General features: G+C 35.5%; 2 protein-coding genes across 3 annotated transcripts; both read left to right on the top strand.

Annotated features, from left to right (window-relative positions):
* The first annotated feature begins 4,547 nt into the window (after positions 1-4,547).
* Positions 4,548-13,267, top strand: LOC117116172. Of its 2 annotated transcripts, none has more exons than XM_033260179.1 (6): positions 4,548-4,594; positions 9,933-10,096; positions 11,655-11,727; positions 12,083-12,176; positions 12,279-12,532; positions 13,144-13,267. In XM_033260179.1, the coding sequence occupies exons 1-5, from the start codon at positions 4,588-4,590 to the stop codon at positions 12,526-12,528; spliced, it is 588 nt and encodes a 195-aa protein (XP_033116070.1). In that variant the 5' UTR covers positions 4,548-4,587; the 3' UTR covers positions 12,529-12,532; positions 13,144-13,267. The 2 variants fall into 2 exon arrangements, with proteins under 2 accessions (XP_033116070.1, XP_033116069.1); XM_033260178.1 differs by lacking the exon at positions 4,548-4,594 and adding an exon at positions 7,513-7,867.
* On the top strand, positions 12,540-19,476 carry LOC117116171 (nose resistant to fluoxetine protein 6-like). The gene is made up of 9 exons (XM_033260177.1): positions 12,540-13,314; positions 13,525-13,621; positions 13,889-14,162; positions 16,362-16,441; positions 17,133-17,240; positions 17,455-17,599; positions 17,779-17,965; positions 18,409-18,551; positions 18,907-19,476. The coding sequence occupies exons 1-9, from the start codon at positions 13,263-13,265 to the stop codon at positions 19,024-19,026; spliced, it is 1,206 nt and encodes a 401-aa protein (XP_033116068.1). The 5' UTR covers positions 12,540-13,262; the 3' UTR covers positions 19,027-19,476.
* Positions 19,477-20,059: the final 583 nt, after the last annotated feature.

The raw sequence follows: 20,059 nt of genomic DNA, 5'->3' as shown, positions 1-20,059 counted from the left end.
ATACATATATATATATATAGCCTATATATAAACATATATATACAAGGTGCTAAGCAGCCATGCAACCTAATTTATGTAGGCCTGTATATACATATAAATATTACAATGTAATATAAAGCAATATGATATACCGTAATATAATATTATATCATATAGTTATAATATTTCTATGAATTTATACTAAAAGACGTTCCTGTCTGTTCTTGAAATATTTACTTTTAAAAATAAGCCCAATTTTTATAGGTTGTCTCATACTGGTTAAATTGTCCTTCATTGTGGCATAAAAAGGAAGCAATCTGTTCCTATATTCTGTGTTTACTCTGCATACTGCTTTCCGAAATTACGCGTAGGCCTAATATTACCTTTTTCGTAACATGTCGTTATGCCTTTGTTCCGAGTAAATAATTGATTAATTGTACACGAATGTGTGATGGGTTGTGTTGTCGTATAACAAAGTTCTCTGGTGGGATTCGAACCTGCAACATCTCGCTGTCAAGGCCAATTGCATATAAGAAATTTTCGTTGAAGGGCTCTGCTTGATACGATTATAACATCTTATTCGAGCACTGTTGGTAGTAGTAGTAGTAGTAGTAGTAGTAGTAGTAGTATTAGTATTAGTATTAGTATTAGTATTAGTATTAGTATTAGTATTAGTATTAGTATTAGTATTAGTATTAGTATTAGTATTAGTAGTAGTAGTAGTAGCAGCAGCAGCAGCAGCAGCAGCAGCAGCAGCAGCAGCAGCAGCAGCAGCAGCAGCAGCAGCAGCAGCAGCAGCAGTAGCAGTAGTAGTAGTAGCAGTAGTAGTAGTAGTAGCAGCAGCAGCAGCAGCAGAAGCATCATCATCATCATCACCATCATCATCATCATCCTCATCCTCATCATCATCATCATCATCATCATCATCTCCGCCAGGAGATACATGTTTCCGTTTCTTGATGTTTGTGTGGGGGTGTGTGTGGGTGTGTGTGTGCGTGTGTATCGCTTTGCTGTTTCAGTATTTTTTCTTGTGTTCGAAATATCTCAAAAACAGCTGCACAGATTTAAATGCGAATTACAGAGATTGTTAGATATGATTCAACGATGAGGTTATTAAATGTTGATGACCATCTGGCGTAGGGTGTGCATATGAGGACAATTTAATTTGAGGAAAACATCCCAGACCAGATATTAAAAAAAAATAATCAACTGATATGAATGAAACTTTCGTGAAAACTTGACCGAGATACAAGAAAGAAATTATGGATTGCCGGTGACGATCCAAATTTGGATGTGCATTTGAGGGCCAAAAGGTCCCAGACCTAAATATCTCGAAAATGGATCTATGGATGAAAATGACAATTGGCAAAACAGTTTGTCATGTTTTTTTTATAAAGAAGTGTGTCAAGTTTGGTCGCGATCAGAAGTGGGGTGTGGATATGAGGACCATTTAAAGAATTAGTTTACCGTATTACCGTAGGCAGAAACAATAGCATATGATGAATATTTAAATTAGTGCAGTTACAGTAAATGTGTACAGAGTTTTATATGTGCTAACTTCACATTTTCGGAACTAATTTATCTTTACATTTAAACATGTGACGCAAAAAACCAAATCCCTATTTCTATTTCCAAAATATTTCCATTTCAACACCAATACATTGCATGTATTATGTTTGTCAGCTGTAAGAGTAAAACTGACCAGTAAGTTAAGCCAGAATATGTCAGGAATTGGCAGGTGTACAATTAAAGGCGTACAAAAAATGAAATGATTATTGACCATTCGAAGTTAGTGTAATTTTAAAAAAATAGATTATGGTTTGTGGTTGGAAAGTTGGAACAAATTTGTGAGGAATTATTTTATAGAAAGAGATTGACGAGTTATTGTGTGTTTTTGAAGAGGAGTATAGCGAAGTGAGGTGGTGTTTTAGTGGTGGTGGTGGTTGAAGTAAATTAGGAACAAATTTGTGAAGATTTACTTTACAGAAAGAGTTTGCGGTGGGCGAGGATATGCTCTCTACTGAGTGCTCTTGTTATTATTATTATTATTATTATTATACTATTATTATTATAATACTATTACTTTTTTTCGTATCTATTATCTCTGCAATGCTGTTTGGAGAGCTCTCCAAATAAACGCCACATTATTTATGTTTCACGCCAATCACTATTGTACTAAATGTCCTCGTTAAATATAATAATACTTATTACGTAAGGTTCAACATCTGTCTCCGCGACAAACAATGAATAATGAAAAATAATGATCACAATTAAATCCTATAATACTTGGCTTATCACTTGTAAATAAGATAATTAAACATGAAAGTTAAAACTCGTTCCTTCGTCCTATGCTTCGCAGTGTTATTTACTATATATTTCCAGTTTAAAATTATACAACATGGTGCTAAGAAGAGTTCCTATAGAGGGGATAGCAAACATCGTCATCAATTAGAAAATTTACTGGTAAAGCCATGGAGAAATTCTATTCGAAAGCAACCTGGAGATATTGAAATATCGGCAGCTTCGTTAGAGGCGTACACACCCGTTCCTGGTAATTACCACATTTATGGAGATAAAAACAATTCTATACACTCGTCCTCCCGGGAATATGACTTCGGTATTAGGCCTATATCAGAGGAACTGCATAAACCTACAAGGTGAGTTGCTAAGTCAAGTTATACATTCAATAGTATTGTTTCGTAGATGTATCTTGAAGTAGGTACCTGACGATGAAGGGTCTGGTTTCTACTGTATACCTGCCCTATTTGTTACCACGAAAGAGTGGCTCTATTGGGGCTGCAGCTTGGCCGCATAATTCATGACTTATTCCCAAGTTCCCAGGTCCAAATATCCAACCAACATGTTCTTATAACTTGAAACATCAAATCCTATACCATCCACTGAGACGTTTATAGTTTACATTTGTTAACAAAGACCTCATGATTTCACCTTCTGGGAGTTACAATCTGGTGTTTAGAACGTATTTTGAAGATATATTTATTGGTGAGCCATTTCTGACTATTGCAACACAATGGAAGTGACGATGCATGTATGGCACTTGGTCAAGTTGAGGGTGTTCTGTCGTGAGGATCGTGATGAAATAATGTGGAGAACATACCGATTGTCGTCTGAGCATGGAGGTCATGATATGATCGTGAACGGAAGAGCAGCAGTAGATGATCTTTTAATTTGTTGATTGGTTGAGTTGAGGAAATCATCACCATTGAAGCTAGGAAAATTTGCTAGGGTCCAGAAACAGAGCCCATGGGGACATTTTTAGAGGACTAATTTAATAGATTAGGCCTATACAGTGCTTAATTTCACCAGGACATGAAAAGTAAAACCTATCTTTCCTTAAATTTAAACGTTTATTTAGGTTTTTAATTTTTTTTTTCTAACCCAGCAGACCGGGTCGGGCACGTGCCTGGGGCAATTTTCCCGTCTGCCCGGCCTCTTGCCGCCACTGATTGAGCATACGGTTTAGGCTCAACTATCTCTGGGATACAATGCAGACATCGTGTTTGACAGCATTTTGCATTTGGATCAATGCATTAAACAGTCATTGTGTGTTGCACACACTGTAGGCTATGTTCCATGTTAAGATAATTTTGTCACCTTATTATAATAGTACGCGCTAACACTTTCTAACCGTGATCAAACTACAGTATTGCTCATAAAGAAACACAGGGGCTTCGCGCCTGGTAATAATCCTTAAACCATCGATCATCACATTTCCATAAATAAATACAATGCTGTAGTAGATAAGACACATTATTTTAACTATTATTTACTTAATTTCTTTGTTTTTGTTTTTCTTTGTTTTTATAAAACCGTTAGTGATATTCTAAATTTCATATAGGCCTAAAAATATTTTGGAAATAACTTAAGTTCGCGATTCGATGAATTATGAAACTTTACATGCTTGGCAGCCACAAATTTACTACAAATACGTAAATTGATATCGGTAACGAGCGACTTATCATTGTTATAAAATTTTCGGCCGCCGCTCCGAGTATCTTTCCCATTCTTCCTCAGGCCCGTAGAGTGGGGGTGGGGGTTCAGGGGGTAACGACAAACCGCCCAAAAACTGGAGAAGGTCCACATTGAAAAACGAAAAATTGATATTCGTATATTTACAATGTTCTCCAGAGTATCGGAGATAAGGTCCACTTTCCACTGAAACGAACCTCCACAAATTAAGTCACGCTACGGGCCTGTTCCTTCATTTTATTTCTACATTTTATACTTAAACACTCAATCTATATAACTTATCAATACATACACGATTTTAATTTAAATTTTGAGCAAATAATATAACCTAAACAATTAATAGGAATAATATGACTGATATACTTAATATAAATCTTTACCTAGAAACACTGTATACATTGTATGCTCTATTAAATGCGTTTCGAACTTTACCGCCATTGTCTACCTGGTACCGCCCGATTGTAAATCGACGGGACATCTACCAATAGTTAATTATTAGCGTAATGGCCAAACATAATACCGTAAATTACAATCTAAACTGTAAAGTAGGCCCTGTTTGGTGTATAATAACAGACCGGATAGAAAGTAGGTTTGAACGTACTAGCATGAACTTTGACGATGCAAGGTAAAATCACGATTGTTTAATATAAAGAAACTTAATACGTTTTACAAGTTATGCATTTTCTTAACCTTATATATTTTCGACGACATGAAATCAAGGGTGTGGCCTGGTTAACTAGGGCAACACTCCTGCGCCCGCCCCAGTTGTACACTTATTGGTGTTTTAATGGTAGATTTCAAGTGAAAGGCCTACGTAAGAATTTTAAGTACAGAGCATCAACCTTGCAAACGTTTTATCCTGGGTAAAGGGGGAGGGGGAATTACTGTAGTAACTGATTTTGAACTTGTAAAATACTGTAAGTAGGCCCTAGTTATTAATTAATCAATCATATTAGATATAATATGTTTCAGTTTTTCTTACGAACAACTGTTAACGGTTTTATATTTTGTCGTTTGCCGACACTATTAATAATATACCATAAAAAAACACACTTAAAGTATCTCGCATTAAGAATTTTAAGCCAATCGAAGCATATTAGTAGTAGTAGTAACATACAATGTGCAGTTATAAAGTAGGCCTACAGTTTGTTTAACCCATTTCCCAAGGTGCTCAGGTAGACGATAACGCAAAGTAGATTGATGACTAACATTTATCATTAGATTTGCGTACCTCACGATCTCTTTGTGAGGCTTCACCTTTCGTTTTGTAAAGGGCAGTGAACTGTAAAAATACACTCTGTTCTGGTCTCTCTAAGGTGCCGGGGCGCCTTCTATATACCAGATGTATAACCCGCAATAAGGAAACAATACGTCGTGTAAGGTGAACGGTTGTTTATTTCCAAACAACAGGTAAAAAGAGTTGTGACATAAGAGCCTTTATAAGCACATTTGTAAGAGAAAATGGAGCTAAACTAAGCTAATCAATACGGCGAAACTGTCCTGGTTTAGCGTTGCTAGCCATCACGAAAAACGCCGCCAACGAAAAAACACTATGGCGAGCGAAAGGCGCAGCACACACTCCTTAAAAAACAAGACGATAATAAATCAAACAAAAAGTTAAACATGACTATACAACGAAAGTTCCTTAATAGTTGCATGAAAAAAGAGCTCTCTTGTGGGCATCGAACCTGCAATCTCTCGCTATCACGGCGAGCGTGATACCGTTTAGACCACAGGAGGCCCGTACGATATACGGAAGACCACCAGTCTCTTTTCTATCATATAACGCAATGGCCTCCTACTAAGGGAAGTAATTACGTGTTCAGAAGCCGTGAATGTTAAGGCTTAATCGTACAAGATTCAAAATTGCTTTTATTCGGCATATGTTTACAAGTTTATAAAACACATTCAATTCATTTTCAAAAACCAGACGATGAAAAATATATAAAATATAACAACAGTATTGCCATAAATAAAAGTTGAAAAACAAATTTTATTGATTACCTAAAAATACATGCAATATAAAAATCAAGGGGTATCAAGATACAAGTACAGTACAGTATTACATTACACATTACCTTATAAAGCTCTGATTAGGTAGGTTTATTGTACCATTGTTCTATGGAGGAAGGAGTTTCAATGACGTTGCGTAGTTCTGCCCAAGAACTAAACTGCTTGTCGCTGTAAAAGCCTGTTTAAATTGTGCCCAGCCACTATTGATGTTCAGTTAACAGCTCGTCTAGTACATCAATACTATTCTTGAGATTGATTTAAAAAATGTTTCTGGTGACTTGGTCCTTCAGTCTCTGCGTGTTGAAGAGAACTTTTGGCTTTTTGTCTGACGTTCTGCGTAATTATAATTTAATTTGGCTTGACAGTAAACATGGTTCTTCCTACATCAGCACCTCTTTTTGCCTTGACATCTTTGAGGGATGTCCTAAATTTTATATTCATCGTGATGTGTTCAAACTGCTTGTAAGGATATAAATGGATGAGATTCATCTTGTTTGATTAAGTTTATCAAACATACGTTTTTGTGCCTACTGCCCCAAAAGGCTGTTTAAGGTGCTTCTCCTGTCCCTTGTTAATTTTTCTCCACTTTACACCTTTGTTCGTTGTTTTGTGATTGTTTATGAAATTTTATATTGATATTTCATTATGAATTTTAATGTTAAAACTTCAATTTGTATTTTATTTTAAATTTTATTAAACGTTTATTGTATTCGTTAGATACAGAATAACGTGGACCCATTAATGACGGACGACTACTGTTTTTGTTTTTACTCAACTTTATTTAGCGAGAGTGACACAAACTACAGTACATTAAAAGTTCGCTCCACTGTATGTGAGCCCTGTTGTAAGAAGGGAGATTAGATCCGTATTAATGTCGTACGGGCCTCTGTGGCCTAAACGGTACGACGCTCACCGAGATAGCGAAAGAGATTGAGGGTTTAATTCCAAACAGAGATCTCTTTTCACACAATCAATAAGAAACTTTCATTGTATATATAACGTGGTTTACGTATAAACAACCTATGTTGCGTTTATTTTTATTGTTTTCACAACAAACACAAAACTTTCACGCTAATTAAGGTAACTAAGTAATAAAGAAAAGGAAAATAAATTAAACATTTAATTTGTTTATTGTTTTATCTTCAAACATATGTAAAAAAATATTTAAAATTTCTATATCTTAATAGTGAAATTTACGGATTTGTGAAGTAGTCCACTTCAAACGTTTTGAAGTTTTTTCTCAAAACGGGGTTTTGGTCGAAATTGAAGTTGGTGTCTCTTTGTGAAAACGAGGATAAGGGTAATATTATAACTATCAAACCTTATGGATAATGAATCTTATATGACTAGCGAGCTTGACCCTATGATTATACTTTAGAATAGCCCCGCTATCAATATGGTGGTAGTAGTCAAATTAATGACAAAGTACAAATACACCAACCAATCCGCTGGGCATGTTTAGTGATGCATTGAAAACAGTGAATGAAAACCCCACTTATATTATTCGCTTATCAGAGTAGTATTGTTACAGCCAACATGTCCACCGTACGTGTAGACGGTGTTTACATCATATTCTTTCTGCTTTTTTCACATCAAGTCATTTCCCAAAATGAAGGACTTAGTAATGCTAATCAACAACAAGAGGGGCAAAGTGCTAAAGAAACTTACGGCCAATTTCCACTCCTCCTGAATGAGGAATTCCTCGCACAGGTGATCCAGGGTTTACTAGGTGTAGCTTCTTTAAATCAAACCGATCAAACCGACCGCACAGAAACGCAGGTGATGGAGATGTTTATGTCTTTATTTAACATGTCGAATACCTGCGAGAAGGATATTTACACGATGGTGACTGATTCCAGTGCTGGCAGAGAATACGCAAAGCGGAGTAAGTAGGGCCATGTAGGGCTAATATATGTTTCGGCGTGACTTCGGACGACAGAGGTCCATGAGGTGGCCTGTGGTGAGAAATGTTTCCCTGACCCCAGGGACAGTTTTTATCTGTAGGTCTACGAGCGAACATATGCCGATCAAATATTTATATAAACATATAATTAAGGCCGTTCGATGCCAATAATAGAAAACAAACATAGAGTCGTTTGACTTGTACAGTGTCGATGGAAAATATAATAACTAGCACACTGAGGGGCCGGCAGAATGTCAAAAAACCTTCTTGAGCAATTTCATGGTCGTCTTCACGTGGAAACGATTTTAGGCCTATTTATAAGCCACTACCTACGGTTGCTCACATCGGATGTAAGCTGATGAGAAATCCAGTAAAGGTCGCGCCTGCAGTGTACCGACTGTATCGTGAACAACTTGGTTACACCATTACACCATGATGGCAAGGTATATGAACCCACCATCCCACACCACTATGGGCGACCTAAAAGGCCATCAAGTAACACCGATCGCGGGGAGTGCACTTTTTGCCCATCACATTCACCAAAAAATTATATAAAAACATTTGACATAAATCAAAGTTACAAAACAAACTTTGCAATTATTAAATACTTAAAAATACAAAAAATATAAAAGGAATGGTTATAAAGATACAACAGAATCAGTATTACTATTACTACTACACAGTATCTTATAAAGTCTGTTAAGATAGGTTTATTGCACTAGGGAGGAAGGAGTATATGTGACGTTTCGTAGTTGTTTTCCCTACAACCAGTCTACCAGTTTTGCTTGTAAGGATATTTATTTCATGTATGATACCTAGCCTGAATACACTCAAAGTTACCACGCATTTATTTAACCGTGGATTTACGTCACTGTTAGGTAGTAGTTCGAGTTCCCTGAATCGCAAATGTCATTCGACCAGAATCCAACAATGGTTAGCTGGACGAGCACAGGTAGAGATGGATGGCTTTTGACGAGGGGAGTTTTTTTTTTAATAAATAGTTCAAAAAAACCTGCGTGCAGATAATTCAATTGCTTTATTATAAATATGTTTACAAAATGTTTTTTTTTGTAGTGCCTCATACCATGCTCATACCGTGGGAACGAAATACATCACTGAAGGACGTACATCAATATCGTAAATACCTGACTGAAGAAAATGGCATTGAATGAATTCGAAAAACACAAAAAATGTTGTGGAGTAGGCCTATTAATAATATTAAACAAATCATCCTGATCGCAATGAAGCAGATGTATTTCACCGAACACACCTCCTTTCGATCTTTTATTCCGTTAATTCACAGACCGAAACTAAAAACATGTTTAGGCCCTATTTAACTTCAAATATTTATTTTCTCTATTAACTTTTTATACAACATATGATTGTCGGTAATGACACAGATTTTGTGTAAAATACCCTTTTTGAAAAAAAAAAAAAAAGAACCAACACATTTTGCCGAGGTTCAGTGTTATCTTATTTTTATACATCCATGGTCAAGTTTAGTGTTCCAGGTCCAATGGGCATACGATAATAATATTATTAACAGGAAAAATAGACTACAATAAACTACTATTGATTCATGAAACACGCATTTCTAACTGGCGAATCTAGAGAAGTCGTCATGTAACCCTGGAAAACTTAAGACATCAGCTTCGCCCAATAGGCCTATTGTTCACATTTTTCCGGGAGTAGGGGTTGTTGGGTTTTTTTAAATTTACACTGAACAAAATACCCGGAGATGTAGGCGTGTGCATAAACAACTGAAGGGTAACTCTGGAGATGCGCTAGATTATAGAAGGGCCACTCGATATAGTCTTTTCTTTTGTTCCTCACCATCAAACAGGGTGAATAGGTACCGGTACCCCAGTAGCAGTGTCAAATATTTTTTAGGGGTTGAAGGTCTCCGATAACAATTCTATAGTCCATGATCTGCACCCACCTCAGTCCCATAATGGTTGGAACACATTATTTTAAGAATGGGCTATTTTGAAGAACTGTATAATACAGATAGGGCTAACAATATTTCATATTTCACTTCTTTTTGCAGTGTTAACAGCTGCAGGAAGTCGACCTAGTGCCGCAGCCGAATTTACCGGGAATCTAGCATCGTTTGGCCTGTACCAGCAATGTGTTGCTGTCAAGAAGGGCTCTTACGACGGAGCGCCATTCGATGCCAAATACTGTCAGATTGGCTTTCCATGGAAAGGAGAGGTACGCGAGGCCTGTATTTAAATGTGTGATCATCACGTGATTATTTGTTAAGCAAGCCCGTAGGTAGGATTGGTGCGTTGAGGGTGGGTGCGTTTTGCGAGCTAAGCGGACTTTAGGCTAGTGGCCACTCAAGGCCCCAGTGGGGGAAGCTCAAAATGAGCATTTTGAGGGCTTTATTTGTAAATATTCTATTTAATTTTCATTCATTTGGTTGTTGTTATACTCCTGATGTTGTTTGTGTCCTTTACAGTACATCTGTAGACCTACAGATAACATTGTTCATATCGATGAATCTGCAATCACTGCAGCTGATCAATTTCCAATAAATTTCTTACCACAGTTATTAAAAATGAACGGTTAGAAGAGCTGGCAAATAAAATACATAGTGTCAAAAAATTGGGCCGTGGGCCAAGAGGGTTTCTTTTTTGTCTAAAAATGTAGAATTAAATTTATTATCGATTTTTGATTGTTATCATCTCCATAACTTACGCACTTTTTAAAAATAGACAAAAATGTTCGAAAAATTCATTATGCAAATTATAAAAAATAGACCAATCATGTTACGGGAAACCAGTTGGTTGTGTGTTCAATTACCACACACACGAACCAATTTTTTTTTTTTTTTTTTTGATTCCCACACGAACATTTTTTTTTTTTTTTTTTTTTTTTTTGTTAAGGCCAGGGCTTCCAGACCTCTGACAATGGCGGAAGCCTATACCAAAGCTTCGCATTTTTGCGGGCATATTGCCTAGACAGGATTGTTCATTCTTATTGAAATTAGTGTTTTGTTTTGATGGTGATTTTTTTTTTCATCTTCTGGTTTTTTTCATATTCTGTTTTAATTTAATTGATCTGTTTATGTTAAAGATCAAGTTAAATTTTTATATATGTTCTAATTGTATGTACTGAGAGTCCCAATTGATCAGCTCAAGCTGGATGGACCACCCTCACAGAATATTGTTTAAATAAATAAATAAATTTATATAAGAAGAATCTATGAATATTCAGCTTTCCGTTTACTGGGGAATGAACAACAAGATATTTGATTGGTGAACAGCCGAAATGGCAATTTAAAGCCAACGAAGTCGCTTGATTGTTCATTCATATTGAAATTAGTGTTTTGATGGTGATTTCTTCCATCCAATTGCAATTTATATATTTTATATGAGAAGAATCTATGAGTATTCAGATTTCCGTTTACCGATTCATCTGCCAATAACGATTGAAATATATATTTCTTATGAAATATATAATATATAATATGACGTAATATATAAATATTATAATAATCATATAATGTGATATAATATATCATGGGATATATAAACAATCATATAATTAATAGTTAATATTTTCCCATATTAGGCCTATGTCATATACAGTATCATCATGAGATATATAATATTAAATATATACGGTAGGTAATATCCTCCCTGAGAATGAGTACGAATGTTCCGTTAAATTACAAAATATATATATATATATATATTGTTTGATAAATCACACATAGGCCTTCCATGCACATATTGATATTTTATTTCATTTTAATAATCCACAGGCACAGGCTAGCGCAGGAGAGTGTGCACCACAGTCGTGTTCTAGTACAGAATTGACAGCACTTATCTATCGAAGTGAGTATGGATGGCATAAACACATTATGAAATCAATCAATCAAATAAATAAATAAATAAAACTTATTTAAATAGGTCAATTATTATAGCATAGAGATAGACCTTTCAACGTGTCAATCAAATCCAACCGTCTGACCAATCAGAAAACCTGTTTAATAGACACATTCATGCGTAGGGTTGTTAATCAAGGACTTTAAGGTACAGAGGATAACAAAACTTGAGTTGTCCAACAAAATTCTACACCTACCATGAGCCATGCATAACCGATTCATTTTCTCCGTGCTTAAATATCGACAATATTTTTATGATATTGATATTAAAACATTTATTTTGTTTTTGTTTGATGTTGTTTTAGTTTTGGCAGTGGTTTCCCCTCTACCCGAGGATGCGTACGTTCATTTCTTTTGTGAGGAGGAGGTGGGATGGGATGCCGACGCCATTGTTACAGTGTACGTGTCGTTTTGTTTGTTCTTTTTGAAATCTGTAAATGTACCGTAAGTAGACATTTCTCTCACTTATGTTCATGCTTGTACACATCTTTAACTCTATAGGTTTCTTTGCTGCGCGTTTCTGCTGTGCGTCGTTATGGCCACCGCCTATGACATTTTCAGCTTGCATAAAGAACAGAAAAGTAAAGAGGAAGGTAACGTTAGGATCCAGTTGGAGGGAGGCGAAGCGACTCCAGAAGAAACAAGCGCTTTGAATGATGACACTGAGGTTAAGGAAGGGAATGATGGTCAAAATGAAGTCGCAATAGCTGAAGAAAACAATGAAGAACAACCGACAGAACACAGAAAATAGAAAGGTTTGATTAATCACGGATGATACCTTCATGTACAAATAAATGTGCTGGCAGTATTTAATCATTAATAATTATTACAGGTATTGCTTCTGATTTCATCGGACGATCCATCACATTCCTATTTTTTTCTTTTTTTATGTTACCTCAATATTGATCCCTCCTAAATTCATTGTACTAACAATCATAACCCTAAAAAGACATAATATAAAAGATAATATATAACCCCTAGGCAAAAAAGGCACAGCATAGCGAACATAACCACCCAGTCAGATATTCGCATTGTTTTATCGGCAGTTATCTCTATTGCCAAAACTTCGTTGTATGCTGCAAACATTAGGAATTTTTCGCAAGCTTACGAAAACAGTAAGGAATACGGTTACGTCATAAACATTTTAGACAACCTTTCCCCTATATATATCTGTCACAACGCAGGCGATTTATGCCTTTTGCATGCTTCACGGATCATATGCAGCTCGAACAGCATATTGTCAAGAATGTTTGAGGCACGAATGACAATATAATGACGTATTTGTATTCGTTATCTTTTTCGCTTGCGTAATCTCCCTATTAAAATGAAGAAAACGCATTTACTATCATCTTGTATTTGATTGTAGGCCTAGACATTGCAGGTCTCGTGCGTGCATTTTCACTTGTGCAAAATGCGCCGAAGATTTTTAACACAGAAGTCCGGCCTGGCTCTTTTCCCGCCCTTAACGGTATTCGTGTGCTTAGTATGTTTTGGATTATTTTGGGACATACTGCTCAATTTATGGGTTACAGACTCGGCAAGTATAGTATTCAATACGTTTGAAAACAAAATAGTAGTTATGCTTAGAGAATAACCTAGCTTTTTTAAACTGATTATTATTTTTTTTTTACTTTCATTTTAAAATAATTTGATTTCTAATTACTTGATTTCTAATACACATAACATATTCATAATCGGTGTATTTATACAAAATTATATTTAATTGTTATCTTTACTTACTGTTTAGATAATATCACTTACGTATTGACCACTTTATTACCGAAGTTCTATTTCGTGATATTATGGCAGGCAACGTTTGCCGTTGACACATTCTTTCTCCTCAGGTATAACATGGTAACACATTTATTTTATATAAAAATATAATCAATTTGTTATTTAAATTTATATGTTTGGTATGATAGATCAAAACATCAAAAAGTATAAATTGAGTAGCAAAAGTGGAAACGGCATGCTACTAACCAGGACGTTACTAAGTTAGGCTTGGCCTGTGCTCTTCGATTTTTACAGACGATAGGAGAATATGTGTGGATATATTTTAGATGTTTATATTTTATGCTAATTTATAACGATACAATTTATCTTGATTTCAGTGGTCTTCTATTATGCTATCTTACACTGAAAACGTTGAAAAAATGCGACGGCAAACTGAACTGGGGCCTGTTTTATTTCCATCGTTGGTGGCGTATTACTCCCGCGTATTTTATGACTTTGGCCATTTGGTCGTCCTTGTTAATCCATCTGGCCGATGGACCATCTGCAAATGCAACGTTCGACGGTGCTAGGCAACTATGTAGGGCCACCTGGTGGACGAATGTGCTGTATATTAATAATCTGTTCCCCTTTCCTGGAACTGATGGTTCAATAGTAAGAACATCATAATTATACGCATTAATACAAAATACAGTATGCTTTGTTTTCCAATCTCATCTCAATGAAATTCGATATACCGTATTTATTCGAATAAAGGCCCCTCGAATAAACGCCCTTTCTAGAGGGCCTGGTTTGGAATAAACGCCTTCCTCGAATAAATGCCCGGGCGTTTTTTCCCCTTGAATAAACGCCCTCCTAAATGACTGTAACAAATCTAATTGAAGTAACATCATTCTCAACACATTCTATTAATTTTCATTTCAAAAGGCATTTATTTATTTCCCTAGAACACACAAAACTATTATTATTTAACTATTATTATTTAAAATATACAATACAATATGGTTTAAAATAAAAACGTAAACAAGCTATGGAGGAAGGCACCCGAGAAGACAAAGACCTTCTGATGGGCACTTAACAAAATCAATGACAAAACAAATAAACAAATAAGAGATGAGCCAAATAAACAAATATTTATCTACTCAAGTAAATTTACATTTTTTTCTAACCTGGTTTGATAAATAATTGTATACAAGTCTTTATGATCAGACATTTTGACGGGATGTGGGCGTTTATTTGAGTACATGTATCCAACACCAAATTTTACCCTCAAATAACAGTCTACTCCCGGGGCGTTTATTCGAATAAAATCGGTAATAAGCCAATTTAATAAGCCAAAGTCAATCGCATAGTTCCCAACCTGAGAGATTTGAAATGCGTGAGTGGCACACCAGTTGGCTGGTTGGGGAAGGGGATGCAGTTTCATTCACATCTGTAATCAATGGTTGGTTGTGACAATAGAAGCGCAAGACCGCATGCGCCTCCTATGCTCTCGGGGAATTGATTTTTTTCGGACGAAATGAAGCTCTCTAGGCCTAATGACTCATTACTGCATAACCGTTTTTATATTTTTGATAAAACCAATTTCTTCTAATTTTAAATGCATTTCTCCTGAATTCGTGATAATTCATTGTCACGCATAGACTTGTGCTAAATGCGTGACAATTTATGATCACGCCTGTGTTTCTGCAAAATTATTTTGAAATGCGGGATCGTTCTGCACGATGCAAGACAGTTGGTAACTATGCAATCGACGTAAAAAATAATTTAACACACACAACATGGCTAGGCCTGAGCCTTACGGCGGCCTTCGGAATAGTCGGAAAATAGCAAATTGTGATGTGATGAATAGTGTAAAGAATACTTGAATGATCACGCATGTGTTTCTGCAAAATTGTTCTGAATTGAGGGACCGTCCCGCACGTTGCGAGACGGTTGGTAACTATGCAATCGACGTAAAAAATAATTTACACACACAAAATGGCTAGGCCTGAGCCTTAGGGCGGCCTTCGGAGTAGTCTGAAAATAGCAAATAGTGATGTGATGAATAGTGTAAAGAATACTTGCATTAACTAATTTACTAATATTTATGATAAAGATGTTACTTGATAAACTGTTATTTAATTATAACTTCCTAAAAATTTAGACGATTCCAAAAAGCCGTGCCTATTTGGACGCCTATGTTTGTCGATTGATCTTCACTAAGGACTTGCGTAGTTAGACCCACGAAATGGCTTATTAACATTAAAGGCCGGACAACATAACACACACCCAACGGACACACAACTTATAAGTATCGTATTTATAATACTGGTGTTCGCCGACCACTTGCAATGTTTGAAATGTGCCTACTAAAGTAAAATAGGCACTCTTCAGAACTACGTTAACATTCTACCAAATCCAAATTACGATGGACAATAAATACAATTTTAAATCCAAATAAATGTCAAATAAGACTACTAATTTTTATCGTCGCAAACACGGATGGTACGTAGCTTTATTAACCGGGTTAACCTTTGGTGAAATAATGTCCGTTAATCGTTAACATTCTACCAAATCCAAATTACGATGGACAATAAATACAATTTTAAATCCAAATAAATGTCAAATAAGACTACTAATTTTTATCGTCGCAAACACGGATGGTACGTAGCTTTATTAACCGGGTTAACCTCTTGGTGAAATAATGTCCGGTAATGTAAATTTCCTGTCCAAGCTAACAGTAAATTTATTTCGTTAATTATTTTTGGTTATATAAATTCGGCTTTTCTTTTTAAAACCCATATATTACCGTACCTATAACTTTTCTTCCCATTTCATTCACCCTGTGTTGTGGTTAATATCGTCCAACAGTGCATGATATGGTCTTGGTATCTGGCAGTTGATATGCAGTTCTTCATCATCACTCCACCCCTTCTGATTCTATTGTTTAAGTAAGTTTAATATGCCTAGCAAGTACAATTTAGCACACAGCATTCACACAGACACACCATTACACGCACGCACATCACACCACATGCACACACAAAGCCACAGGTCTGCTCGCTCACACAAACAGGCAGAAACTGTCAAAATGTCATAATTGTTAATATTGGTATATAGACAGACCAATAATATTATTCCGTAATTTGATTTTATTATCTCATAGTACAGTATATATATATTATTATTATTATTATTATTAAATAATAATAATAATAATAATAATAATAATAATAATAATAATAATAATAATAATAATAATAATATCACATACATATACACACGATTCAAGTTTGATTGGACATTTTATTAAGAGATAGATTCATGACACTTTTCGGATAAATTTGCATATTGTAATGAGTAATAAAATGTCTACGAAATGATGTTTGACCTACCTGACGTGTTTTAAGTACTGAATGCTCAGTACATTCCCAAATATTTGTTCGCAAGTATTTGGTAATATACTGAGCATTCAGTACGGTACTTGAGCACGAATGGTAGGGCAAACATCATTTCGTATTTTATCTCCTGACGCAAAAACGCCATATCGGAATAATAAAATGTATTTTAAAACGTATTGTTGAATCACGTACAGTATTATTTTTTGACGATTTATAAATACCTATTGTTCTGATTATACAGACGACCCAGATTGGGCATCGCAGCGACCGCGGTTGTATGCGTTGTCTCATTCATAACTACTGCGTCGCTCACGGGCTATTGGGGACTGAAGGCTGGCTTGAATTCTGGGTAAGATTCATTTATGTATTTGCGTTAAGTAATGTTTTTTAGAATAAATTATCAACCACATTTTTAATGTTATTAAAATGTTAATGCAGAACTGATCATATTCTTTGATGCGATTCAATTCATATAAATGTATCAAATAAAATAATTAAATATATAAACAAATATTTTAAAATAATCTTTGTAATTAAATATTATATTTTCACTGAAAATAAAGGTTTTACAATAACCGAAGCTTAGAGTTTCCAGACGCTCAGAGGATCTACAACAAGCCCTACACCCGCATCTCAACTTACCTCGTCGGCATTTTAACAGGATATGTCATGTTTGCATACGAAAGCCGAAGGCCTAGAATTCCAAAGGTCACAACATATATATTTTATAAACTTATATAATAAATATAAACTAATAATTGTATAATTTATAAAACTAATATAATATAAGTCTATATACTGTCTCTTATACACATCTAGATGTGTATAAGAGACAGGTATATATGTTTATCATTCAGTAACTGAACTGTGTTTACCGTCATTTACAGTGGGGATTGGCTGTGGGGTGGATTGTTTCCATTATCCTGGCAATGATAGTTATATTTGGTCTCTGGAAAACAAATACCGGGAAGGAGTTAAGCCAGGGTGCGGCCATCATGCACTACACGTTCAGCAAATTCTCGTTTGCTCTGGCCGTAGCTTGGGTAGTACTTGTTTGCGTTTTCGATTACGGAGGTAATTTTATCTATCTATTAATTCAACAACTTATAATCATTGCCCGATATTTACGGAATCGCCATTTTTTGGTTTCTAGTAATACTAGTATGACAGGATAAAAGGGAATAGTGACAGGGGATATATAGGATACTGCTCAGTGAAAGAAATTATAACTAGGGTAGGAATGCAGTCTTTTAGTTGAAGAAATCTAACAATTCTATCAACGTTGAAATTTTAATTACAGAGCTTAGCTTAGATTATTAGGACGGATAAGTCACAGCAAACATACACATGTGTAATAGTTATAATATGTTTCATATAGCGTAGAAATAAAGTATAAAACGAAGATGATAACTGATTGAATGAAGATGAGCGGTGTTGTCGTTTACGACGACGACGCCTCATGCCTCTATGTATTATCCATTCTGAAATAGAGCTATGTTTTTTTGGTTTTTTTTCAGGGCCCGTCAACACGTTCTTGTCCTGGGGTATCTGGACGCCGCTTGCTCGCCTCACATTCTGTGCATACCTGCTCCACCCAGTGTTGCTATTTTTGTACATCTTTCCAAGTAAAGTCCTCTTTCACTATTGGGGTTTCCAAACGGTAAATTCTTCTTTTATGTACTGATTCATCCTGATATTCAATGTATTTATAATTAATTCAGTTTTTATAACACAATGAAAATTATTCCAAGCAAGTGAAAGCTATCGGTACCTGTAGCATATTAAAATAACTCTAAAGCCTAACTGATCTGTGCCTCATACGCCCTTAATTGAGGCTAAACAACCTGGTATGAAAATGTTACTTCTCTAAACCTTAATTCCCCTATATTAAACTAAACTTTGCATTTTTGAATGAACGTAACTCCAATCAGGTCTTATAATGATTCACATACCCCACCCAGGATGTATATTGAATATGATTTAAACAATTATTCATATTATCGTTCACTTTCCAGTTTTACACTTTCATCGCAACAATAGTGCTGTCGTATGGCGCTGCATTTGTGCTGTCAGTACTTGTGGAAGCACCAACAATGGGCCTGGAGAAAATGTTGTTTCACAAGAAAACTAAGTGACGCAAAAGTTGTTAGCATGTGTATTTTGAACCTTCCATTAGGACACTTCTATGGTGTAGTAGGGTGAGGCTAGATGTGTTTATTATCTAATTAAAAAGTAGGCTTTTGTATTTTCTGTAAAAGACGCCCGAAAATTAGGATTGAATTTGGGCCAGTTGAGCCGCAATAATCTTTTGTATACGTGGTCGAAGCTGTTACCAAATGTTTATTCATTATTTTCTCAATATAAGATAACAAAATGTATAAGTCTACATGACAACATTTTAAAGATTGTATAGTTACTTCAATAGTTCCAAAATATTTGATGACAATATAGAATTGTGTTAGTATACAATACTGTACCGTGTCTTTTCATAGCCATGAATACAGTTTTGTGGGTGGTTTTCCTCACAAACGAACTAGGACCAACAGTGTTAAAGGCATTTGCTTTACATTTATCTTCGGATTTTTCTATTTGTTTATTTATTTCTTTGAAGTTAAATACGTTCCTAGCATAGATTATTATCCTAGCATGCATTACATATTCCCCAGTGTACAATACCCTACTATTTCTTGATAGGCTGTTCTCCCTGAAGTCAGGGTATTGTATATTTTGTGGTCATATAAGGGAAGAATCCTCATAAAAGTGATGGATAGCCGGAATCAAGATAGGGAATGTAAAGTGACTTAGGGGTGTTAACGAAGTTTAGGAACCAATAAGAATAAAACTGCCTCATGATTAATATAATGATAAAACAATAGAATTCGCGAAAAAGGAGGAGCCATATCTTTCCTTAATATACTATAAACATTGTTGACAGTGGAATTGAATACAGTACTGAAGTTGAATGTAATCCAGTGAGAAAAGAGTGATGCTTCAGCCTGATGACCGCGACTTTGGTCATGTGGCCAGAGTAACTACCAACATAATTATACACTAGCTTACATGGGGCAGAGTTTACACTGTCCAGCTCCCGGTCGAACTGACTCTAAATGGAGATCGGGTAGGCTGCTGTCCTAATGGAAAGTTAGGTTAATTGGATTTAGTACTGTA

Source organism: Anneissia japonica, unplaced genomic scaffold, assembly GCF_011630105.1.
Source record: "Anneissia japonica isolate Jap-2015-1 unplaced genomic scaffold, ASM1163010v1 scaffold287861_len940595_cov192, whole genome shotgun sequence".
Classification (NCBI taxonomy): Eukaryota; Metazoa; Echinodermata; class Crinoidea; order Comatulida; family Comatulidae; genus Anneissia; species Anneissia japonica.
The sequence above is the reverse complement of the archived record's forward strand: the minus strand, read 5'-3'. Positions and strand labels throughout refer to the sequence as shown.

Excerpts from the sequence above, each read along its gene's own strand:
- LOC117116171 (XM_033260177.1), top strand. The coding sequence starts at position 13,263 with ATGTTTTGGATTATTTTGGGACATACTGCTCAATTTATGGGTTACAGA. Across the intron at positions 16,442-17,132 it reads CTTCTGATTCTATTGTTTAA|ACGACCCAGATTGGGCATCG; the intron begins GTAAGTTTAATA and ends CTGATTATACAG. Across the intron at positions 17,966-18,408 it reads TTGCGTTTTCGATTACGGAG|GGCCCGTCAACACGTTCTTG; the intron begins GTAATTTTATCT and ends GTTTTTTTTCAG.
- LOC117116172 (XM_033260178.1), top strand. The coding sequence starts at position 7,519 with ATGTCCACCGTACGTGTAGACGGTGTTTACATCATATTCTTTCTGCTT. Across the intron at positions 10,097-11,654 it reads GCTTTCCATGGAAAGGAGAG|GCACAGGCTAGCGCAGGAGA; the intron begins GTACGCGAGGCC and ends AATAATCCACAG. Across the intron at positions 11,728-12,082 it reads GACAGCACTTATCTATCGAA|TTTTGGCAGTGGTTTCCCCT; the intron begins GTGAGTATGGAT and ends ATGTTGTTTTAG.